General features: G+C 43.2%; 1 protein-coding gene across 3 annotated transcripts in view; it reads left to right on the top strand.

Moving 5' to 3' along the window:
• The window catches only part of TMEM232 (transmembrane protein 232), a 490,587-nt gene that overhangs the window by 121,954 nt on the left and 341,946 nt on the right, over positions 1-26,687 (top strand). For all 3 annotated transcript variants that reach the window (XM_073549444.1, XM_073549409.1, XM_073549521.1), the window contains exon 8: positions 25,478-25,650. In XM_073549444.1, coding sequence (XP_073405545.1) covers positions 25,478-25,650 — 173 coding nt within the window. The remainder of the gene's footprint in view (positions 1-25,477; positions 25,651-26,687) is intronic.

Here is a 26,687-nt window from a genome sequence, read left to right as displayed (position 1 = left end):
CTGTGTCTGGGCGCCGCCCACCATCCGTCCATCATGATGCCCCTGTGCGTCGCTGCCCCCTCCTGTTTTGAATGCCGGCGCCTCCGCTGTGACAAGAGTTCTCGGGCATGCGCAGTGCACATGCACAGCATCTTTAGAAAATATGGACCAGGCTTTTTATCAAAAATTGTGATGTAAAGAAAATGTATCAATGCCTTAAACAACATTAGTTGTGTACATTATCAAATAGATCTTTTAGACCTGATGAAACTGGTGTACTTATTTTGAAGATCTGTGTCCATCCTGCAGAGTAGAAACTCATGAGATGCTCATTTTAATATCAACAGGAAAACTTTCAAACATGATTATACAGTCAGTACATACCGGCATGGAATTCTAAAGTAGACCTACCAGCCTCATCAGGTCTAAGAGATCTATTTAATAATGTATGCAGTTTAAAAAAATGTTAAATCTACATAGAGTGTAGAAGGGGATGTTATACTGAGCATTCATTTGATAAGGTGATTTTAATTGTTGCCTAGATTGCCCCACAAGTAATCATGGCACTATTATCAGTGTGGCATCATTGGAACATTACATATGGTCTGCTTGCATAAGCAGACATGTGTAGCAAAATGCTCTTGTGGCTTTGTAGTAAAGACCCAAGTGAGAAATAATAAACTGCTTAATAAACTGTGAAATTGTAAATGGAGAAAGCTCAGAAACTGCAGTGAAGTTTAAAGCCGGTACAAAGCCAAACTATTAAAGTATTAATATTATTTACTAGACAGAAGGACCACAAAGGACATTACTTTCTCTTATGGAAAAAAAAGTTTATGGCTGCATATATAAAGTACATACAAGAATTGCCTAAAGGGGATTTTAACCCATTTTGAAAATTGTTCTGAAGAGAAGAATCATTAAAAATAAAAAAGAAAGTGTTTCTTACCAGAGCTTCAACATGTCCATACAGTCACCTAACCACTGGGGCCATTGTTCAGATGATTGATGGATAGGACATTGTCTCACTGGAAGTGATGAAGGCTGAAATCATACATTTGATGATTTTTTTTGAGCCAAGCCAGAAGTCTGCTTCTAACTTTAGCTTAAAAAAAGACTGCATCAAAAACTCCCTTTTTTATTCTAAGGGCAGAGACACACTGGCAAATTTTTCGTCTAGAATCGGATCATAAAACTTGCCCTGGCTGGCACCTCTCCTGACCTGAGCATGACAGCGTGATGGATTACTATGCAGCTGTCAAGTTCAGGTCAGGAGAGGTGCCGGCCAGGGCAAGTTTTACGATCCGATTCTCGGACAAAAAATTCGCCAGTGTGTCTTTGCCCTAAGAGGGTTTGTCTGTGTGATAGTAAATAAAGTATATTAGATCACAACAGTCAAAATAAAGAATTTACTATTGCAGATTTCTGCATTCAGCATAATTCGAAGTGCTTAGACATTGTGGGCAGGGTCGGCTCCAGGTTTTCATGGGCCTCGGGCGAAAGAGTCTCAGTGGGCCCTTTTCACACATATCACAATTCATGGTAAACAGATACAGCAGAGAAACATAGGCATAATACAATGTCAAAGATTTCACTTAGGCTATGTGCATACGTAGCGGAACTCTTGCGGAAGTTACCGCGAGAATTCCGAAATTCCATTCCGCAGGAAAATCGCATTTTAAATTCCCGCGATTTTCCCACGGAAAAACTTGCGATTTGCAAGTGTAATTAGCTTGCAGAATGCTAGCGTTTTCCAAGCGATCTGTAGCATCGCTTGGAGAACTGATTGACAGGTTGGTCACACCCGTCAAACATAGTATTTGACGAGTGTGACCAACTTTTTACTATTGAGGCTGCCTATCAAAGGTCTTGCAAGGCATTACTGGGAACGGAAGCATCGCTGAGGCCCGGGAAGGTTGCGCGGGACGCCGGAAGGTGAATATAACACCATTTTTTATTTTTCATTCTATTCTTTACAGTGATATGGTACCCACAGCCCGGAGGACAGTCTCCTCTCCTCCAGACCATGGGTACCATCTGCAAATTTTCTGCTTATTTTTCGCATGGCGAGCACAGCCACATGCGGGAAGTAAGCAGAACAATGCAATCCTATGGGTGCGGGATCGCCGCGATTCTGCAAAATAATGAGCATGCTGCGTATTTTTCCGCGATGCAGTTCTGCCGCGGGAAAATTCGCAGCATTAGCACAGCATTGCGGAATCCCATAGCATTTTGCGGCAAAATCGCGCGTTAAAAAATGCCGCGAAAACGCAAAAAAATTGACGTGTGAATGCAGCCTTACATCTTACATTACATGAGTGACATCAATAGCTCAGTACAGTCCTCCCTACAGTATTTTGGGCACCACATAATGCTCCATACAGAATAGTGAGCCCCATATATTGATCCATGCAACATATATTGCTACATAGAGTATAATGAGCCCCATGTATTGCTCCATACAACATAATGAGCCCCATTTATTGCTCCATACAGAATAATGCTCCACACAGTATAATGAGCCCTATATATTGCTCCACACAGTATACTAAGCCCCATATATTGCTCCATACAGAATAATGGACCACATATATTGTTTCACACAGTATAATGGACCCCATATATTTCTCCATACAGAATAAAGGACTCCATATAATGGTCCATACAGTACAGGGTGGGCCATTTATATGGATACACCTAAATAAAATGTGAAAGGTTGGTGATATCAATTTCCTGTTTGTGGCACATTAGTATATGGGAGGGGGGAAAATTTTCGAGATAGGTGATGACCATGGTGGCCATTTTGGATCCAACTTTATTTTTTTCAATGGGAAGAGGGTCATGTGACACATCAAACTTATTGAGAATTTCACAAGAAAAACAATGGTGTGCTTGGTTTTAACTTAACTTTATTCTTTCATGAGTTATTTACAAGTTTATCACCACTTGTAAATAACTCATGAAAGCACACCATTGTTTTTCTTGTGAAATTCTCAATAAGTTTGATGTATCACATGACCCTCTTCCCATTGAAAAAAATAAAGTTGGATCCAAAATGGCCAACTTCAAAATGGCCACCATGGTCACCATCCATCTTGAAAAGTTTCCCCCCTCCCATATACTAATATGTCACAAACAGGAAGTTCATATCACCAACCATTCCTATTTTATTTAGGTGTATCCATATAAATGGCCCATGCTGTATAATAAGCCCCATATATTGCTCCATACTGACTAATGGACCCTGTTGTGAATTCCCTTGCTCGGACTTCTGAGCTGGAGCTCCCTCTGGTGGTTACTGGGAGTAGTGGAGCTGGCCAGTCTGATGGAAGTTTGCCACCTGACGACGATGATTGGGAATCTGGCATTATTGGCTGGGAGCATATAAGTGAGCAGGCTTCCCTTAGTGGTTGCTGGTGATTTCCTCCTTGTGCATTTTGAGCTCTTCAGTCTCCTTCCTGATCTGCATGGTTCAGTTAAGTGATTCTTTTGCTAATCCTTTGCATCCAATCTGGTTGTGCCTTTTTTTGCTTTCTGCTTTGTTGCGAGGGTTCAGCGTACTCCCTGCTGGGGCAGCGCTGGGCCCCGCTCCATATGTTACAGCTTGTGCTAGTTTGTTCAGTCCCCTGTTATATTAGTATCTTTTGGTTTGCTTCCAGTTCACACCAGAGTGCTGATGTAGCGGGGGGTGAGGTCGTGGGGCCTCAGGTTTTTTGTATATCAGATGTGTTGGATTTTTTAGGGTCTTTGCGTGATTGCAGACAGTATCTTTTCTGTCCTGTCCTGTCTAGACAGTTTGGGCCCCATCATTTGCTCAGTCTATTTTCTGCCTGTGTTTCTGTTTCATCTTGTCTCACTGACAATATATGTTTGGGGGGTGTCTATTCCTTTGGGGATCTGCTCCAGGGCAGTTTAGATTTCACCTTTCTGGCTTTAGGCTTAGTTAGTTCTCCGGCTGTGCCGAGGCATCTAGGGCTTCGTAGGAACGTAGTTGTGTTAGGATCAGGGGTCTGCAATCCGCTGAGTTACCAACCTCTCTGGTTTCCTGGTGGCTTAGCCTGTTCCTGCCATCCTCCTCGGTGACCCATTCATAACAGGACCCCATATAATGCTCCACACAATATAATGGACCACATATAGTTCTCTCTCCATACAGAATAATGGACCTCATATAATGCTCCATACAGTATATTAAGCCTCATATATTTCTCCACACAGTATAATGGACCCCATATATTTCTCCATACAGAATAATGGACCCCATATAATGCCCCATACAGTATAATGAACCCCATATGTTTCTTCATACAGTATAATGAGCCCCATATAATGCTCCAAATAGTATGAGCCCCATATAATGCTCCATACAGTATGAGCCACATATATTGCTTCATACAGTATAATGAGCCCCATATAATGCTCTATACAGTATATAATGGGCCCAATATAATAATGCTCCATACAGAATAGGCCCTATATTATGCTCCATATGTAATTGGCCCCATAAGATGAGTCAACAGTGTGATGCATCAGAAATAAAGGCAAACACAGTTCTGGGATGTACAGTTGTGCTCAAAAGTTTACATACTCCAGCAGAATTTTTGCTTTCTTTGCCTTTTTTTTCAGAGAATATGAATTATAACACCAAAACTTTTTCTCCACTCATGGATAGTCGTTGGGTGTAGCCATTTATTGTCAAACTACTATGGTTTCTCTTTTTAAATCATAATGACAACCCCAAACATCCAAATGACCCTCAGCAAAAGTTCACATACCCTGGTGATTTTGGCCTGATCTCTAAAGATAACATCCTCACCTGCGACCTGTTTGCTTGTAATCAGTGTGTGTGTGCATAAAAGCTGAGTGATTTTCTGAGATCCAGACAGACTCTTGCCTCTTTCATCCAGCCACTGACGTTTCTGGATTGTGAATATTGTGGAAAGCAAAAGAATTGTCAACGGATCTAAGAGAAAAAAGTAGTTGGACTGTATAAAACAGGAAAGGGACACAAAAAGATATCCAAGGAATTGATAATTCCAGTCAGCGTTCAAACTTTGATTAACAAATGGAAAATCATGGGCTCTGTAAAAACAAAACCACGGTCAGGTAGACCAACAAAAATATTGTCCACAACTGCCAGGAAAATTGTTCAGGATGCAAAGAAAACCCAGCAAATAACATCAGCTGAAATACTGGACTGTCATGAACTCATTTTCTGCTCCACCAGTTGAGAGTTCCCCTTCCATTCTGACTCTGGTGGTGACAGGAGGTAGTGCTGTTGGTTTAAGTGGTAGTGATCTGCCACCTGATGAGGAAGATAACGATTGGATCTCTGGAGTATCAGACTGGATATAAGACAGCCAACGCCCTATCCGGGTGCTGGTGATTCAGTCTGCTTCTCAGGTCCTGGACTTCAGCTCTCTTCCAGTCTTCTCAAGTTAAGTTTGTTTTTTGCTAATGTTCACACTTGCGCTTGCTGGTCAATTCAGTTTTTTGTGTAATCAGCTTGCCCCTGCTGGGGCTATGCTGAATTTCCACTCCTATTAATCAGTATTTGCCAATGTGCTTTTTGTTCCTTATTAGATTGGCCTCTTTTTTGCTTTGTCTCAGAATATTTCAGAGTGCTGATATAGGTTTAGAAGTCTAGTGACTTCAGGGTTAATTTTACTATCAGAAGTGTTGGACAATATTTTTGTAGTTTTTTTTTGGCAGATTGCAGACAGTGTCTTTCCTTTCCTGTCCTTTTTAGTTAGCCGGGCCCCATAGTTTGCTCAGCCTATTTTCCTGCCTTTGTTTGTAATTTCATCTTGTTTCACCGTCAATACATGTGGGCATGTGGAGCAGCTTGCTGCTGAAGTGCAGGGAATTTCCACCTACCTTATTCAGTCACATGCTGCTGAACCCAAGATCCCTACTCCTGATGTGTTTTTTCTGGGGATCGGTCTAAATTTCTGAATTTTAAGAATAATTGTAAATTATTTCTTGCTTTGAAGCTTAACTCATCGGGGAGCTCTGTGCAGCAGGTTAAAATTGTCACATCCTTGCTGCGTGGCGATCCCCAAGATTGGGCTTTTTCTCTGACTCCTGAAAATCCTATTCTGACTAATGTGGATGCATTTTTTCAGGCCTTGGGCAGGGTCGGACTGGGGTGCCTAGGGCCCACCAGGGGAATTGACTCTAGGGGCCCACCCCATGGCTACCATAAATGGTTTTATTATGTGTTCATTTTTTGGCCTCTCCCACTAAAACGTGTGCCTTTTAGCAAGCTTTACAGTATGCAAAAGAGAAAGCTCTCAGCCTCCTATATATCGTACACACTGTACTCTTGGCACCCTATATCACATACAGACCGCACTCTCGGTCTCCTATAACAGATTCTTTCTATAAGAGGCTGAGAGTGTGGTATGTACAGTATATAGGATGCCGATATTGCGGTATGTATGGCATATTGGCCTCGTATATGACATGCAGACTGTCAGCCTCCTATTACGCCCCCTATAAGACATACAGACTGTCAGCCTCCTATTAAGCCTCCTATGAGACATGTAGACTGTTAGTCTCCTATTAGGCCCCCTATAAGACATACAGACTATCGGCCTCCTATTAGGCCCCCTATAAAACATACTTAGTGTCGGCCTCCTGTTAGGCCCCCTATAAGACATACTGAGTGTTGGCCTCCTATTAGGCCCCCTATAAGACATACTGAGTGTTGGCCTCCTATTAGGCCCCCTATAAGACTTACAGACTGTTGGCCTCCTATTAGGCCCCCTATAAGACATACTGAGTGTCGGCCTCCTATTAGGCCCCCTATAAGACTTACAGACTGTTGGCCTCCTATTAGGCCCCCTATAAGACATACAGAGTGTTGCCTCTGTACAGACCGCACTCTCTGCCTATGTACGGCATACAGGAGGATGATAGTGCGGTTTGTACAGTCGGTATACTGGCCTCATATGACATATTAGGCCATATAAGAGTGTGGTGCGTGTGTATCCTATCTAGGAGGCACTGGCAGACATTGTGATCTGTGATGCTGCATCATGTCATGTGTATGACCAGGGCCAGATTTGGGATTTGGATGTTTCGCCCCCAGCAGTTTGCCCCCAGCAGGTCGCCCCCGGATGTTTGCCCCCAGCAGGTCGCCCCTGGATGTTTTGCCCCTGGATTTTTCGCCCCCAGCAGTTCACCCCCGGATATTTCGCCCCCAGATTTTTAACCCCGGGCAGTTCACCCCCGGATTTTTCGCCCCAGCAGTTCACTCCCGGATGTGTGTACCCTGTTTTGCCATGTTTTGCCTATATTGCGAAATATCCGGGGGCGAACTGCTGGGGCGAAAAATCCAGGGGCGAAGCATGCGGGGGCGAACTGCTGGGGGGTGAAACACCCAGGGGCAAACTGCTGGGGGCGAAAAATCCGGGTGCGAACTGCTGGGGGTGAACTGCTGGGGACGAAACTTCCTAAAACCGCCAGATTTAGGCAAAGTGGGGCCCTAGGCCAATTTTAAAATGGGGCCCCAAATGCTAACATATTGCACATCACACAGAAGCATTTCGGTTGTAGTTACATGCGCTGAGTTCAGGACGCTGAATCAGTGTGATCGACAATATTGAAGTTGTTCAACACTTGTTTCCCGGCCTCTTTCCACCGTCTGAGAAAGAATGATGGGGACAGAACAATCACTAATGGATTAATCTGTCCCCATACAGTATCATGTTATCAGCAGCACATCTACAGTTTCCATATAATATAATGTCCCCCATATAATATATTCTGCCCCATAGTCCTCCATATAGTATAATACACTCCTCAGTCCTTCATATATTAAAATACACTGCTCAGTCCTCCATATAGTTTAATACACTCCTCATAGTGCTCCATATAGTATAATAGACCGCCAGTCATCCATGTAGTACAATTCACTTCCCATAGTATAATGCACCCCATAGTTCTTCATATAGTATAATGTATTCCCCATAGTCCTCGATACAGTATAATGCAGCCCACATATAACATAATGCAGCCACCCCATAGAACATAATGCAGCCACCCCACAGAGTATAATGCAGCCCAGACATACAATATAATGTAACCCCCATAGAATATAATGCAGCCCCCCTCTTATAGTATAATGCAGCCACCCCTTAGAGCATAATGTAGCCACCCCACAGAATACAATGTAACCCTGCATAGAATATAATGCAGCCCCCCTCATATAGTATAATGCAGCCCCTCCATAGAATATATGCCAGCCCCTTATATAGTGTAATGTAGCCCCTCCATAGAATACAATGTAGCCCTCCTCATATAGTATAATGCAGCCCCAATAGAATATAATGTAGCCTCCTCATGAAGTATAATAAAGCCCCCCTACAATATAATCTAGTCCCCCATAAAATATAATGCAGCCCCCCATAGAATACAATGTAGCCTCCTCATATAGTATAATGTAGCCCCTTCATAGAATGATGCGATCACCACCATAGAATATAGTAAAGATAATACAGCACCCCATAGAATATAATGTAGCCCCGAATAGAATATAATACAGCCCACCTCCCCATAGAATATAATGTAGCCCCCCATATTATATAACACAGCCTCCCCCATAGAATATAATGTATAATGTACCCCCATGGTATATAACACAGCCTCATAGTATATAACACAGCTCCACATGGTATATAGCACAGCCCCACATGGTATATAGCACAGCACCATGGCATACAGCACAGCCCCCCATTGGTATACAGCACAGCCCCTCATTGGTATACAGCACAGCCCCTCATTGGTATACAGCACGGCCCACATGGTATTAAGCACAACCCCACATGGTATAAAGCACAGGCCCACATGGTACACAGCACAGCCCCCCATTGGTATACAGCACATCCCCCATTGGTATAAAGCACAGCCCCACATGGTATAAAGCACAGCCCCACATGGTATAAAGCACAGCCCCACATGGTATATATCACATCATCACATGGTTTACAGCACAGCCCCCCATTGGTATACAGCACAGCCCCCCATTGGTATACAGCACAGCCCCCCATTGGTATAAAGCACAGCATCACAAGGTATGCAGCACATGGTATACAGCACAGGCCTCTTCCTCCTCTGGACCCCTCTTCCCTTCTCTTCCTCCTCCGGACCTCTCTGGCCTCTTCCTCCTCTGGACCCCTCTGACCTCCTCCGGACCCCTCTTCCCTCCTCCTGACCCCTCTGGCCTCCTCTTCCTGCTCCGGACCCCTCTGGCCTCCTCTTCCTGCTCCAGACCCCTCTGGCCTCCTCTTCTTCCTCTGGCCTCCTCTTCCTCTTCCCTCCTCTTCCTCCTCCAGACCCCTCTGGCCTCCTCTGGACCCCTCTGGCCTCCTCTTCCTCCTCCGGACCCCTCTGGCCTCCTCCGGACCCCTCTTTCCTCCTCCTGACCCCTCTGGCCTCCTCTTCCTCCTCCGGACCCCTCTTCCCTCCTTTTCCTGCTCCAGACCTCTCTGGCCTCCTCTGGACCCCTCTGGCCTCCTCTGGACCCCTCTGGCCTCCTCTTCCTCCTCTGGACCCCTCTGGCCTCCTCTTCCTCCTCTGGACCCCTCTGGCCTCCTCTTCCTCCTCTGGACCCCTCTGGACTCCTCTTCCTCCTCTGGACTCCTCTTCCTCCTCTGGACTCCTCTTCCTCCTCTGGCCTCCTCTTCCTCCTCTGGACCCCTCTGGCCTCCTCTTCCTCCTCTGGACCCCTCTGGCCTCCTCTTCCTCCTCTGGACCCCTCTGGCCTCCTCTTCCTCCTCTGGACCCCTCTGGCCTCCTCTTCCTCCTCTGGACCCCTCTGGCCTCCTCTTCCTCCTCTGGACCCCTCTGGACTCCTCTTCCTCCTCTGGACTCCTCTTCCTCCTCCGGACCCCTCTTCCCTCCTCCGGACCCCTCTTCCCTCCACCATGGAGACTTTGTTTCCCCTCCTCTCCAGTGACACAGACCACCCGTCACCCACTCACTAGACTCTACTCACCGGACCAGAGCAGAGTAGGAGCAGCAGCAGGGAGAGCGGAGCTCGGCGGCGTCCTCTTCTCTCACACACTGGCTGCTATGCTATTAGTCAGCCAGCTACAGAGCCGGAAAGCAGAGCGCGGGGCGTTTCACCGCCCATCAAGAACAGCGCTGACGTCACGTGGCAAGGTCCTGGGGCTGGGTGAGTCATCAGAGAGAGACCCAGAGCCAGCAAGGGGGTCGCCCGGTATACTGGGCCCGCGCCGCCTCGCGCTATGGTATGTGCACGCGCGTGTCCCTTCAAATCATGGGACATGCTTTTAAAGGGCCCACTCACTTAAAGGGGCAGCATTTTTAAAGGGCCCCCAGCAACCCTCAGGGCCCACCGTGCATTTACTCGGTACCTCACCAGGCCAGACCGAGCCTGGCCTTGGGGTTGTTGTATGATGAACCTTATGCCGTTGATCAAGCCGAGAGAACCCTGTTGGCATTAAACCAAGGTCAGGATCCTGAGTTGTACTGTCAAAAATTCCGAAAGTGGGCGGTCCTTACTTCATGGAATGAAGTGCATTGGCAGCTCTCTTTCGGAAGGGTTTGTCAGAGACCGTAAAAGATGTTATGGTGGGATTTCCTGTTCCCTCTGGTCTGGATGGCTCTGTCATTAGCCATTAAAGTTGATCGGGGTTTACATGAACGTAAAACTACACGGGAGGCGCTGCCACCTTTTGAACAAATGTCTGAACCTATGCAATGTGATGGGGTTTTGTCTAGGGCGCAACGTCGGGAGTTTAGAAGGCGTAATAAGCTGTGTTTTTTCTGTGGAGACGCCTCTCATACTATTTCTGTCTGCCCTAAACGAGAGAAACGTTTTGCACACACATTTGCTGTGGACAGTATACAACCTAAGTTCCTTTTGGCAATTACTCTGATCTGCTCCTTGTCCACATTTTCCACTAAGGCTTTTGTGGATTCAGGAGCAGCTCTGAATCTGATGGATTTGGACTTTGTTAAACGTTGTGGTCTGCCCATGACGCCTCTGCAGATGCCTATTCCTTTGAGGGGTACTGATGCCACTCCTTTGGCGGAGAATAAACCTCAGTTTTGGACCCAGGTGATTATGCGAGTTGCCCCAGACCACCAAGAAAAGTGTAAATTTTTGGTGCTGCATAATTTGCATGATACTATTGTTCTGGGGTTCCCCTGGTTGCAAACTCATAACCCAGTTTTGGATTGGAAATCTGTGTCTGTGGTGAGTTGGGGTTGTCAGTGTGTTCTTAGGGATGCTCCTGTTTTCTCCACCTCTCCTCAGTCTCATGATATTCCTGATTATCTGGCTGATTTCTCTGATGTTTTTAGTGAGAGTAAGTCTGCGTCTTTGCCTCCTCATAGGAGTTATGACTGTGCAATTGAGTTGATGCCTGGGTGTAAATTTCCCAAGGGTCGGCTTTTCAACTTATCTGTACCCGAACATGTTGCTATACGATCCTATATTAAGAAGTCGTTGGAGAAGGGTCATATTAGACCATCCTCGTCACCTTTAGGCGCTGGGGGTTTTTTTGTGGCCAAGAAAGACGGTTCATTAAGACCGTGTATTGATTATCGTTCCCTTAACAAGATGACGGTTAAATATCAGTACCCGTTACCTCTGATGTCTGATTTGTTCTCCAGAGTTAAGAGTGCCTGCTGCTTTACTAAGCTTGACCTCAGGGGGCGTATAATCTTATTCACATCAAGCACGGGGATGAATGGAAGACGGCGTTTAATACTCCGGAGGGACATTTTGAGTACCTAGTGATGCCTTTTGGGCTCTCTAATGCCCATTCTGTCTTCCAGTCCTTTATGAATGATATTTTCCGAGACTTTGTGGATAAGTTTTTGATCATCTATCTGGATGATATTTTGGTCTTTTCTAGTGATTGGGATTCCCATGTGGAACATGTCCGGACTGTGTTCCGGATTTTGAGAGAGAATTCCCTGTTTGTTAAGGGATCGAAGTGCCTTTTTGGTGTACAGAGGATTTCATTTTTGGGATTTATCTTGTCTCCATCGACTATTGAAATGGACCCGGCCAAGGTACAGTCCATTTATGATGGGTTCAGCCTACTTCTTTGAAGGCTCTCCAGAAGTTTTTGGGTTTCTCTAATTTCTATCGTAAATTTATAAGTAATTTTTCTAGTATTGTTAAACCACTGACTGATCTGACCAAGAAGGGAGCTGATGTGCTGAATTGGTCTCCTGAAGCTGTCTCAGCATTTCAGGAGCTTAAGCAGAGATTTACTTCAGCCCCAGTTTTACGGCAACCTGATGTCTCACTTCCATTTCAAGTGGAGGTGGACGCTTCTGAGATTGGTGCAGGAGCTGTGTTGTCCCAAAAGGACCCTGTGACTTCTAAGAGGAATCCCTGTGCCTTCTTTTCTCGAAAGTTTTCCCCATCTGAACGCAACTATGACGTGGGGAATCGGGAATTGTTGGCCATGAAATGGGCATTTGAGGAGTGGAGACATTGGCTGGAGGGAGCTAGACATCAATTTGTGGTCCTCACCGATCACAAGAATCTGATTTATCTGGAGTCGGCCAAACGCTTGAATCCTAGACAGGCTAGATGGGCCTTGTTTTTCACGTGTTTTAATTTTGTGGTCTTTTCTTGCGGGCACTAAGAATGTTAAGGCATATGCCCTTTCTAGGAGTTTCTTTGCTGATTCTCTTAATGTGACCGAGCCTACTACTATCCTAGGTGAGGGGGTAGTTCTTTCTGCCATTTTGCCCGATTTGAGACGCGCCCTGGAGGAATTTCAGGAGGATAAACCTGAGCGTTGTCCTATGGGAATATTGTATGTTCCTGACCAGTGGAGAAAGAGAGTGATGTCTGAAGTCCATTGCTCCGCATTGGCTGGTCATCCGGGTTTTTTTTGGTACCAGAGATTTGGTGAGTCGGTCGTTTTGGTGGCCTGCCTTATCTCGTGATGTCAGGAATTTTGTACAGTCCTGTGGGACTTGTTCTCGGTCTAAACCCTGTTCTCGTTCTAGTGGGTTGTTGATGCCTCTGCCGGTGCCCAAGAGGCCATGGACCCATATCTCAATGGATTTTATTTCTGATCTTCCTGTCTCTCAGAGAATGACTGTTATCTGGGTGATTTGTGATAGATTTTCGAAGATGGTCCATCTTGTACCACTCCCAAAGTTGCCATCTTCCACTGAGTTGGTGCCCTTGTTTTTACAACAGGTGGTTTGGTTACACGGGATTCCTGAGAACATTGTGTCCGATAGAGGGGTCCAGTTTGTTTCCAGATTCTGGAAAGCCTTTTGTTCCAATCTGGGAATTCAATTATCCTTCTCTTCCGCATTTCATCCCCAGAACAATGGGCAGACTGAGAGAACAAACCAGACCCTGGAGTCTTATTTAAGATGTTTTATATCTGATGATCAAGATGATTGGGTCTCATTTTTGCCCTTGGCCGAATTTGCGCTGAACAATAGAGCTAGTTCTGCCACTCTGATGTCACCCTTTTTCTGTAATTTTGGGTTTCATCCTCGATTCTCTTCAGGGCAAGTGGAATCTTCGTCCTGCCCAGGTGTGGACACTGTGGTTGTGAGAATGCAGCAGATATGGGACCAAGTGGTGGATAAGTTGTCACTCTCTCAGGAAAAGGCCCAGCGTTTTTCCAACCGGCGTAGGACCATTGGTCCCCGGTTTAAAGTGGGTGATATGGTTTGGTTGTCATCTAGGAATATTCCTATGAAGGTTGCATCTCCTAAATTTAAGCCAAGATTTATTGGACCTTATAAGATTTTGGAGATTCTTAATCCTGTTTCTTTTCGATTGGTTCCAGTTACGTTCAAAATCCATAACGTATTTCACAAGTCACTGTTGAAGAGGTTTGTTGAGCCAGTAGTTCCTGTGGTGGCACCTCCTGATCCTGTATTGGTTAAAGGCAATGTGTAATATGAGGTAGAGAAAATATTGGATTCTCGTTTGGTTAGACGGAGACTCCAGTATTTGGTCAAATGGAAGGGTTATGGCCAGGAGGATAATTCTTGGGTCTCTGCCTCTGATATTCATGCCAATAAATTGGTTCGTGCTTTTCACCGGGCCCATCCTGATCGGCCTGGTGGCATGGATGAGGGTTCGGTGACACCTCCTCAAGGGGGGTACTGTCATGAACTCATTTTCTGCTCCACCAGTTGAGAGTTCCCCTTCCGTTCTCCCTCTGGTGGTGACAGAAGGTAGTGCTGTTGGTTTAAGTGGTAGTGATCTGCCACCTGATGAGGAAGATAACGATTGGATCTCTGGAGTATCAGACTGGATATAAGACGGCCGACGCCGTATCCGGGTGCTTGTGATTCAGTCTGCTTCTCAGGTCCTGGACTTCAGCTCTCTTCCAGTCTTCTCAAGTTAAGTTTGTTTTTAGCTAATGTTCACACTTGCGCTTGTTGGTCAAATCAGTTTTTTGTGTAATCAGCTTGCCCCTGCTGGGGCTATGCTGAATTTCCACTCCTATTAATCAGTATTTGCCAATCTGCTTTTTGTTCCTTATTAGATTGGCCTCTTTTTTGCTCTGTCTCAGAATATTTCAGAGTGCTGATATAGGTTTAGAAGTCTAGTGACTTCAGGGTTAATTTTACTATCAGAAGTGTTGGATAATATTTTTGTAGTTTTTCTTGGCAGATTGCAGACGGTGCCTTTCCTTTCCTGTCCTTTTTAGTTAGCCGGGCCCCATCGTTTGCTCAGCCTATTTTCCTGCCTTTGTTTGTAATTTCATCTTGTTTCACCGTCAATACATGTGGGGGGCTGTCTTTCCTTTCGGGTCTGCTCTGGGGCAGTTAGTTTTCCTCTTTTCCTGCTTTAGGCTTATGTAGCTCTCCGGTTGTGACGAGGCGTTTAGGACCAACGTAGGCACGCTCCACGACTGCTACTAGTTGTGCGGTTAAGTTCAGGGATCTGCAATCTGCATAGTTACCAACTTCTCTGGTTTTCTGAGACTTAGCGTGTTGTTTATTTTTTCCTCCTCATTGACCCATTCATAACACTGGACTCTCTGAAAACTATCAGTGTGGCTATTTCAAGATGCACAATAAGGAGGCACTTGAACAAAAAAATTGGCTGCATTGTCAAGTCGCCAGAAGAAAGCCATTAATGTGCAAATGCCACAAAGTATCTCGCCTACAATACGCAAAACCGCACAGAGACAAGCCTCAAAACTTCTGTAACAAGGTAATTTGGAGTGATGAAACCAAAATTGAACTTTGTGGCCACAACCATAAACGATACATTTGGAGAGAGGTCAACGAGGCCTATGATGAAAGGAACACCATTTCTACTGTATAGCACGGAGGTGGATCACTGATGTTTTGAGGATGCTTGAGCTACAAAGGCACAGGAAACTTGGTCAAAGTTGAAGGAAAGATGAACGCAGCACGTTATCGGCAGATACTGGTGGCAAATTTGTTATCATCAGCCTGGAAGCTGCACATGGGACGTAGTTGGATGTTCCAACATAACAGCAATCTAAAACACAAGACCAAATTGGTCTGTCATTGCCTACAGCAGAACAAAGTGAAGGTTCTAGAGTGGCCATCTCAGTCGCCTGACCTCAATATCATTGAGACACTCTGGGGCGATCTCAAGCGCACAGTTCATGCTAGACAGCCCAGGAATTTACAGGAACTGGAGGCTTTTTGCCAAGAAGAGTGGACAGCTTTACCATCTGAGAAAATAAAGAACCTCATCCACAACTACCACAAAAGACTTCAAGTTGTCATTGCTGTTAGAGGGGGCAATACACGATATTAAGAAATGGGGTATGTGAACTTTTGATCAGGGTTATTTGGATGTTTTGGGTTGTCATTGTGATTGAAAAAGAGAAAACACAGTGGTTTGACAATAAATGGCCTCATCCAACCACTTACCATGAGTGGAGAAAAAAATGTTGGTGTTATCATTCATATTATCTGAAAAAAGGCCAAGAAAGCAAAAATTCTGCCAGGGTATGTATACCTTTGAGCACAATTCTGTTAAGAGAAGCATAGAGTCTAGATCACGTGAAGTAATTATTCCCCTCTACTTCTCCTTGGTCAGGCCTTATCTGGAATACTGTGTCCAGTTTTGGGCATCATATTTTAACCCTTTTCTGACGTTGGGCGTAATAGTACGCCACATTGGAAACTCTCACTTTGATGTGGTCTCCAGCGCTGAGCCGCTATCTTTCCCCGCACATGTCAGCTGTTTTGAACAGCTGACATGTGCCTCATTGCCATCCACCCGTGGCTGTTAACCTGTTAAATGTTGCTGTCGACCTCTGACAGCATTTAACTCGTGCTTCCGGTAAGCGTGCCAGAAATCCCACCCATCGGTGACCCATCATGACAACCAGCGGTCTCCAGCAGACCGGATTGCTATGAGTGCCGCCCCGGTGGTCGGCACTCATAACAAGTGAGCATTTCTGCTACATACAGGCAATCTGATCATCACTTGTATGTAGCAGAGCTGATCAGAAAACTGCTGCTTCTAGTCTCCCATGGATACTATTGAAGCATTCAAAAAGTAAAAAAAAGTTTTTAAAAATGTTAGAAAATTAAAAAAATACAAATTTTTAGTCCCATTTAAAATAAAACAGTAAAAAAAATCTAACACACACATATTTGGTATTGCCGCATTCAGAATCGCCGGATCTATCAATATAAAAAAAAAATTAACTCGATCAGTAATGGCGTAATGAGAAAAAAATTGAAAACGCCAGAATTGCATTTTTATTGGTTGCTGCTACCTTGCAATAAAATGCAATAACGGGTGTATCTACACCAAAATGGTATCAATAAACATATCAACTATCACCCAGCCCCAAATCTCAAAAAATAGAGACGCTACAGGTCTCAGAAAATTACGTTTTTTTTTTAACCAAAGTTTGGATTATTTTTTCCACCACTCAAATAAAAAAGAACCTAGACATGCTTGGTGTCTATGAACTTATAATGATATGGAGACTCATAATGGGCAGTTTTAGCATTTAGTGAACATGGTAAAAAAAAAACCCCAGTGGAATTGGACTTTTTTTTTCAATTTCACCGCATTTGGAATTTTTTTTCCCGTTTTCCAGTACACGATATGTTAAAACCAGTGGTGTCATTCAAAAGTACAACTTGTCCCACAAAACAAGCCCTCACATGGCCATTTTGACCCAAAAATAAAAAAAGGTGACTCTGGGACGAAGGGGAGCAAAAAACGAAAACGCAAAAACGAAAATGCATCCAACCACGAAGGGGTTAAAAAAGACATTGAAAAACTGGAGCAAGTTAAGAGAAGAGCTACCAGGATGGTGAGCGTACTGCAAAGTATGTCCTATGAGGAACGATTAAAGGATCTGGGAATGTTTAGCTTGCAAAAAAAAACACACTTTTTCCTTCCACTCACCTTTCCATTAATATGCTTGGATACAGTGCTCTGTGAACAGCCAGCTTCTTTAGCAATGCCCTTTTGTGGCTTACCCTCCTTGTTGAAGTTGTGTCAATGACTACCTTCTGGACATCTGTCAAGTCAACAGTCTTCCCCATGATTGTGGAGCCTACTGAAAAAGATTAAGGGACCTTTTTAAATGCTTAGGAAGCCTTTGCAGGTGTTTTTTGTTAATTATTCTAGTTTACTGAGATAATGACTTTTGGGTTTTCATTGGCTGTAAGCCATAATCATCAACATTAACAGCAATAAACACTTGAAATAGGTCACTCTGTTTGTAATGACTCTATGTAACATATGAGTTTCGCTTTTTGTAATGAAGAACTGAAATAAACTAATTTTTTTTATATTCTAATTTTATGAGAAGCACTTGTATATTAATGCCTGATCATAAGTGGAGACACAAAAGCATCTTATAGGTTTATCTGTCACCTTCACAATGATTCTCCTCTCATATAAATACGTCATTATGTATTTATTGCTTATAACATTGCCCAGACTCTACTGTCATGTGGAAATATGCCCATGGACGGGATAGTACGTCTTGCGCGATCAGCGTCGCCCACGTGGTGAGCGCCGCTGATCGCGGCCGGGTGTCAGCTGATTATCACAGCTGACACCCGGCACTCCCGACACGTTAACCCCTTGCACACCGCGATCAAACATGATCGCGGTGTACCGGGGGTTAAAGGGAAGCATCGGCAGGGAGGGGGCTCCCTCCGTGCTTCCCTGAGCCCCCCACAGCAGCGCAATGTGCAGCGCTGCTGCGGGGGCTCTTTCCCTGCAGGCCCCCGGATCCAAGATGGCGATGGGGACCTTCGGGGGCCTGCAGGGAGTTGGCTTCCTCAGTGCCTGCAAAGCGCAGGCATGAGGAAGCCTTCTGCACTGCCTGTGACAGGTTGCTGATCTGTCACAGTGATCTGTGATGTGACAGATCAGCGATCTGTCACAGGACAGTGATGTTCCCCCTGGGACAACCTAATAAAGTTAAAAAAAAAAAGGTGTTAAAAATAATTTTAAAAAAATCGCTAAATAAATAAAAAAAAAATAAATTCATTTTTTGGAAATAAAAACAAAAACATAAAAGTACACATATTTGGTATCGCCGTGTCCATAACAACCTGCCCTATAAAACTGTTTCATTAGTTAACCCCTTTAGCGAACCCCTTAAAAAATAAAAATAAAAAAAAACGAAGCAAAAGATAATGATTTATTATCATACCGCCGAACAAAAAGTGCAATAACGCGCAATCAAAAAGACGCATATAAATATCCATGGTACCGCTGAAAACAACATATTGTCTCGCAAAAAACGAGCCACCACACAGCATCATCAGAGAAAAAATAAAAGTTATAGCTCGCAGAATAAAGTGATGCAAAACAAATAATTTTTTATATAAAATTGTTTTTATTGCATAAAAGCGCCAAAACATAAAAAAGACATAAATGAGGTATCGCTGTAACCGTACTGACCCGAAGAATAAAACCGTTTTATCAATTTTACCGCACGCAGAACGGTGTAAACGCACCCCCCAAAAGAAATTCATGAAACGCTGGTTTTTGTTCATTCTGCATCCCAAAAATCGGAATAAAAAGCACTCAAAAAATGTCACGTGCCCGAACATGTTACCAATAAAAACGTCAACTCGTCCCGCAAAAAATAAGAACTCACGTGACTCAGTGGGTCAAAATACGGAAAAATTATAGCTCTCAATATGTGGTGATGCAAAAACTATTTTTACAATAAAAAGCGTCTTTTAGCGTGTGACAGCTGCCAAAAATAAAAACCGCCATAAATAGTAAATCAAACCCCCCGTTATCACCCCCTTAGTTAGGGAAAAATAATAAAATTAAAAAAATGTATTTATTTCCATTTTCCCGTTAGGGCTAGGGTTAGGGCTAGGGTTAGGGCTAGGGTTAGGGCTAAGGTTAGGGCAAGGGTTAGGGCTGAGATTAGGGTTAGGAGTGTGTTGGGGTTAGGGTTGGAGTTAGAATTGGGGGGTTTCCACTGTTTGTGCACATCAGGTGCTCTCCAAACGCAACACGGCGTCTGATCTCAATTCCTGCCACCTCTGCGTTGAAAAAGTCAAATGGTGCTCCTTCCCTTCCAAGCTCTGCCTTGCGCCCATACAGTGTTTTACCCCCACATATGGGGTATCAGCCTACTCAGGACAAATTGCAAAACAACTTTTGGGGTCCTATTTCTCCTGTTGCCCTTAGGAAAATAAAAAATTGGGGACAAAAATATCATTTTTGTGGGAAAAAAATATGATTTATAAACTTATAAACTTCTGTGAAGCCCTTGGGGGTTCAAAGTGCTCACCACACATCTAGATAAGTTCCGTGGGGGGTCTAGTTTCCAAAGTGGGGTCACTTGTGGGGAGTTTCCACTGTTTAGGTACATTAGGGGCTCTCCAAAGGCAACATGACACCCGCAGAGCATTCCATCCAAGTCTGCATTCCAAAATGTCACTACTTCCCTTCCGAGCCCCGACGTGGGCCCATACAGTAGTTTTCTCCCACATATGGGGTATCAGGGTACTCAGGACAAATTGGACAACAACTTTTGGGGTCCATTTTCTCCTGGTACCCTTGGGAAATTAAAAAAAATGGGGACTAAGTGATCATGTTTGTGGAAAAATTACGATTTTTTTATTTTCACGCCCGGGCATTATAAACTTCTGTGAAGCACTGGGGGAGTTCAAAGTGCTCACCACACACCTAGATAAGTTCCTTAGGGGGTCTAGTTTCCAAAATGGTGTCATTTCTGGGGGGTTTCCACTGTTTTGGTACATTAGGGGCTCTCCAAAGGCAACACAACACTCGCAGACCATTCCATCAAAGTCTGCATTCCAAAACGTTACTACTTCTCTTCTGAGCCCCGACGTGTGCCCATACAGTAGTTTTCTCCCACATATGGGGTATCTGTGTACTCAGGACAAATTGGACAACTTTTGCGGTCCATTTTCTCCTGGTACCCTTGGGAAAATAAAAAAATGGGGACTAAATGATCAGGTTTGTGGAAAAAATACGATTTTTTTATTTTCACGCCCGGGCGTTATAAACTTCTGTGAAGCACTGGGGGAGTTCAAAGTGCTCACCACACATCTAGATAAGTTCCTTAGGGGTCTAGATTCCAAAATGGGGTCACTTGTGGGGGGATTCCACTGTTTAGGTACATCAGGGGTTTTCCAAATGCGACATGGTGTCCGATCTCAATTCCAGCCAAAAAAGTCAAATGGCGCTGCTGTTTCCCTTCCGAGCTCTGCCATGCGCCCAAATAGTGGTTTACCCCCACATGTGGGGTATCAGCGTACTCAGGACAAATTGCACAATAACTTTTAGGGTCCTGTTACCCTTGGGAAAATAAAAATTGGGGGTGAAAAGATCATTTTTGTGGAAAAAATATGATTTTTTAATTGTACCGCTGTACGTTATAAACTTCTGTGAAGCCCTTGTGGGTTCAAAGTTCTCGCCACATATCTAGATAAGTTCCTTGGGGGGTCTAATTTCCAAAATGGGATCACTTGTGGGGGGATTCCACTGTTTAGGTACATCAGGGGCTTTCCAAACGCGACATGGTGTCCAATCTCAATTCCAGCCAAAAAAGTCAAATAGCGCTTCTTCCCTTCCAAGCTCTGCCATGCGCCCAAATATTGGTTTACCCCCACATGTGGGGTATCAGCGTACTCAGGACAAATTGCACAATAACTTTTAGGGTCCTGTTACCCTCGGGAAAATCAGGGGTGAAAAGATCATTTTTGTGGAAAAAATATGATTTTTTAATTGTACAGCTGTACGTTATAAACTTCTGTGAAGCCCTTGGGGGTTCAAAGTTCTCACCAAACATCTAGATAAGTTCCTTGGGGGGTCTAGTTTCCAAAATGGGGTCACTTGTGGGGGGTTTCCACTGTTTAGGTACATCAGGGGCTCTCCAAACGTGACATGGCGTCCGATCAGAATTCCAGCCAATTTTGCATTGAAAAAGTCAAACGGCGCTCCTTCTCTTCTGAGCTCTGCCATGCGCCGAAACAGTGGTTACCCCCACATATCAGGTATCAGCGTACTCAGGACAAATTGCACAATAACTTTTCTAGTCCAATTTCTCCTTTTACCCTTGGTAAAATAAAAAAAAAAAAAAATTGAACCTGAATTATTTTTTTTGTGAAAAAAAGTTAAATGTTTATTTTTTTTAAATATTCAAAAAATTCTTGTGAAGCACCTGAAGGGTTAATAAACTTCTTGAATGTGGTTTTGAGCACTTTGAGGGGTGAAGTTTTTAGAATGGTGTCACTTTTGGGTATTTTCTATCATATAGACCCCTCAAAGTGGCTTCAAATGTGATGTGGTTCGTAAAAATAAAATGGTGTTGTAAAAATGAGAAATCGCTGGTCAACTTTTAACCCTTATAACTTCCTAACAAAAAAAATTTTGGTTCCAAAATTGTGCTGATGTAAAGTAAACGTGTGAAATGTTACTTATTAAGTTTTTTGTGTGCTAGATCTCTGTGATTTAAGGGCATAAAAATTCAAAGTTGGAAAATTGCGAAATTTTCAAAATTTTCGCCAAATTTCCCTTTTTTTCACAAATAAAGGTAAGTTATATGAATGAAATCTTACCACTAACATGAAGTACAATATGTCTCAAGAAAACAATGCCAGAATCACCAGGATCCATGGAAGCGTTTCAGAGTTATTACCTCATAAAGGGACAGTGGTCAGAATTGTAAAAATTGGCCCGGTCATGAACGTGCAAACCACCCTTGGGAGTGAAGGGGTTAAAGACATTGCCCAGTGGAAACAAATTATTACCTATCCACAGGTTAGATGATAACTTGTTCATCAATTGGTGTCCGACCGCTGGGACTTGCATCAGTCAGCAGAACAGGTAACTTATTATTATTAGAATGGTACAGCAATGCACATGCTCGACGTTTTGCTTTTTCTGGCAGCTACGTAGAGAATGCATGCAGTGGTGGTCGGATGTTCAACCAGCTGCATCATTTTGTAACATGGATAGAAATTCCAATTCAACAGTAAAGATGCCAAAAATGGGACCTCTATAAATCAGCAAGTTATCACCTATCCATAGGCAAGACAGCCATCAGTAGAACGATTGTGCCGCTGACCACTATCTAATGTGTTTGCGGGCCTTTAGATTCAAATTATGCTTAGAAGCATTGTTAGATGATAAAGTTATATTTCCCTGCGTAAAGAGCGAGGTTTTGGTATTATCTAAACTTATGCACTATAAATTTGAGTTACTGCAAATTATGTACTCCCTCCTTGCATAAAAATTCTCCACAAAATTGCTAAAATTAGTATTTTTTGTGAAATATATAGTGTTACCTGTGGCTAATTTTAGATACTGTTATGGAATTGCCTGGGGAAGTTTGCAGAGAAGTACTCATATTTAAGATTTGTACTTGACAGGGAATTTTTGATCGATGTATGGATGTGCTTCTTTCACTATTCAAGAAGCGGAAACATATTTATGGGACCTAATACACCTAACCACGTACACCTGGTCAACACACTTGGTTCTTGTATCACTCTTTTTTACTAGTAGGACCAATAATTTTGGATATTATTTTGCAAGTTTAAATAAATTAATGAAATTTATTATGAAAAGAAAATCAAGAAAAAAAATGAACCCCTAAAATATAATTTTTAATTTATTATAGTTAAAAACTCCTACCAGCAAATATTTATAGAAAAGGTGTTACTACCTTCATTTAACAGGATAAAATACAAAAGGGGCTATCATGCCCAACTCTCGGCGGTGGCTGGACCTGCACAGTTATAGAGCTACACAGTGAAGCTCTTTTGACTGTTTAGTGGTTGCGGCCAGGCACTGCAATCTGCCCCCTATTAAAATCATTAAGGATGGATGTACCCAGCCATTGCCACTATTCCATCGGCGGAGCTGTGCAGCTTCACAACTGAGCAGTTCTGGCCAATACCGGAAACATCTTGTCGCCTATCCTAAGGGGAGGCCAACGATGTTAAAATACCTGAATCCCCTTTAAAGGGAATCTGTCACCAGAAATAACGCTGTTAACCTGAAGATATGCAGTTAATCTGCAAGTTAACAGTGTTGTTAGCACCTGCACGTAGCTGAATGCAGCGGGGAGAAAATGATCTTTATTCTCCCCATAGAGGCGGGGGCAGCACCGGTTCATTCAGCACTCTGAGTATACAGAGCGGTAGTCCCAACACTTTGGAACACTGGCTCTTCATTGGGGCTCAGGTGTCACTTTGTATACTCAGATCGGTGACTGAACCGGCGCAGCGCAGCCCCCCATGACTGACTGCCGAATGCTGTTGGGGAGATTAAAGATCATTTGTTTCCCCGCTGCATTTGGCCACGAGCAGGCGTAAATAAAAATTAGCTTGCTAAAATATAATTTTTGAGGAAAAAAAATGATTTTTTTATTTTCTCTGCTTTGTGTTATAATCTTCTGTTAAGCACTTGGGGGTTCAAAGTGCTCACCAACCATCTAGATAAGTTCTTTCGGGGGTCTAGTTTCCAAAATGGGGTCACTTGTGGAGGAGCTCCAATGTTTAGGCACACAGGGACTCTCCAAACGCGACATGGCAACCGCTAAATATTCCAGCATATTTTCAATTCAAAAAGTCAAATGGTGCTCCTTCCATTCTGAGCCGTGCCGTGCGCCCAACAGTGGTTTATGACCACATATGAGGTATCGATGTACTCAGGAGAAATTGCCCAACAAATTTTAGGTTCCATTTTATCCTGTGGCCCACGTGAAAATGAAAAAAACTGAGGCTAAAAGAAAATTTTTGTGAAAAAAAGTACCTTTTTTTTATTACGGATCAATTTGTGAAGCACCTGGGGGTTCAAAGTGTTCACTATGCATCTAGATAAGTTCCTTGGAGGGTCTAGTTTCCAAAATGGGGTCACTTGTGGGGAACCTCCAATGTTTAGGCACACAGGGACTCTCCAAAGGCGACATGGCAACCGCTAAATATTCCAGCATATTTTCCATTCAAAAAGTCAAATGGTGCTCCTTCAATTCTGAGCTCTGCCGTGCGCCCAAACAGTGGTTTATGACCACATATGAGGTATCAGTGTACTCAGCAGAAATTACCCAACAAATTTTAGGATCCATTTTATCCTGTTACCCATGTGAAAATGAAAAAATTGATGCTAAAAAAAATTTTTTTGTTGGAAAAATTAAAATGTCCATTTTTTCCTTCCATGTTGCTTTAGTTCCTGTGAAACACCTGAAGGGTTAATAATCTTCTTCAATGTAGTTTTGAGTAGCTTGAAGGGTGCAGTTTTTAGAATGGTGTCACTTTTGGGTATTTTCTGCCATATAGGTCCCTCAAAGTGACTTCAAATGTGAGGTGGTCCCAAAAAAAAATGGTTTTGTAAATTTTGTTGTAAAAATGAGAAATCGCTGGTCAACTTTTAACCCTTATAACGTCCTAACAAAAAAAAAATTTGTTTCCAAAATTGTGCTGATGTAAAGTAGACATGTGGGAAATGTTATTTATTAACTATTTTGTGTCACCTAACTCTCTGGTTTAACAGAATAAAAATTCAAAATTTGAAAATTGCAAATTTTTCAAAATTTTCGCCAAATTTCCATTTTTTTCACAAACAAACACAAAAATTATTGACCTAAATTTACCACTAACATGAATCCCAATATGTCATGAATAAACAATCTCAGAATCGCTAGGATGCGTTGAAGCGTTCTAGAGTTATTACCTCATAAAGGGACACTGGCCAGGTCATTAAGGTCAAAATAGGCTGGGTCATGAAGGGGTTAACCTGCAGATTAACCACATATCTGCAGCCTAACAGTGTTATTTCTGGTGGCAGGTTCCCTTTAAACAAACTATGATCATGTGAATAAATAGGTTATAGTTTTTCCTTTCTTTAACTATTGTACAGTACTCATACAATTGCCTTCAAGATGAAATATGTGCTTTCTGTAGAAATATATAAAAGGCAGAGTTTCTCCTGTGATAAGGCATAATATACAGCAGCATCGTGTTTATTTGGCAGCGTTATTCAGGTATTTCTACTCATGTCTTACAGGAACAACCAAATCTCAAAGACAACTTGAGTTTAGATTCAAGAACAGCTGAAACAGACACATTTCTTTGGCACGCGCTTCGGATTTGGCAGCACACTCAAAATAATAGTACAAATTTACATGATTTTAGCAAGCATCTTTTCCTCGTAAAGGAACATCTACATCAAGAAAACGGGTTTGTATCAAACAGACTTAATTTCATTGCCTGCAGAACATTATTGAAAATTTACATAGTAATTTAATTTGGCATTTTCAAAAAAAATCTTCTTTATATTGTGAACCTTTCTTCATTTCCCCAAAACGCTTGTTTTTTCATCATAATTTTTACAGTTTGACTCTTTCAAAGGGCTATTTTTCAATTGGGTAATTCATTTTGGGACATATATGGCACTTAAATAAGATATTCCATAGATGTCTGACAGATGTGGGACCCTCTGCTATATGCCATATTCATCTCACTTGTCAATTTTCAGAACATCCATAGAAATTAATGAGAGCACTGCATGCATGGTCACCTCCAGCGCATGGTGTGGCAGAGTGGCTCACTCAGCTGGACACAGAGGTATAACTGGAACACTGTCCCTTTAAGAAAAGGTTTGTTTTATTGTAGCAGCCTAAACCAAGCTGGGAAAGTAAACACAGCCCTCCAGGCAAAACAGCAAAACAAAGAAACAAAAAGAAACACAGCCCTTTTCCTAGTGGGATCAGCCTGCTCACAGGCAGCCATGTCCATGGTTCAGATTAGCACACTTTCCTGGAGTCCTATCTCTCCAGGAACTACTGAACACTGGAATCTCTGGCAGTCAGCCATTTAAACCCAGACCTTGTGAGTCCTCCATCATGTGACTGAGCACATGATTCTGACATCACACAGGTCCTGGCAGCTCTGCAGGTGGAGATACGTGGACATTCATCCTCCCGCTCTACGAATGTTCACTAAGACCAGCCCATCATATAATTTTATATAAACTCTCCCAACACACAGTGTTCTGGAGAAAACTATTCTGGTTTTACTTCTGGTTTTACGTCACTGACGTGATCATGCGCAATGACACGTATCTTTCCTTCATCACTTCACCAATGACTCTCACAATGGATAAACTTTGTAATCACTGAATTCAGGTTTTTCACTCTGTCCCATTGCCAAAGTGTATAAAACTTAGTCCCTAGCCATGCAGTATGTAATAACATTTATGAAAGGTTGTTCTATTG

The sequence above is a fragment of the Dendrobates tinctorius genome, unplaced genomic scaffold, assembly GCF_039654945.1.
Source record: "Dendrobates tinctorius isolate UK_male_01 unplaced genomic scaffold, ASM3965494v1 ptg000003l, whole genome shotgun sequence".
Lineage (NCBI taxonomy): Eukaryota > Metazoa > Chordata > Amphibia > Anura > Dendrobatidae > Dendrobates > Dendrobates tinctorius.
The sequence above is the reverse complement of the archived record's forward strand: the minus strand, read 5'-3'. Positions and strand labels throughout refer to the sequence as shown.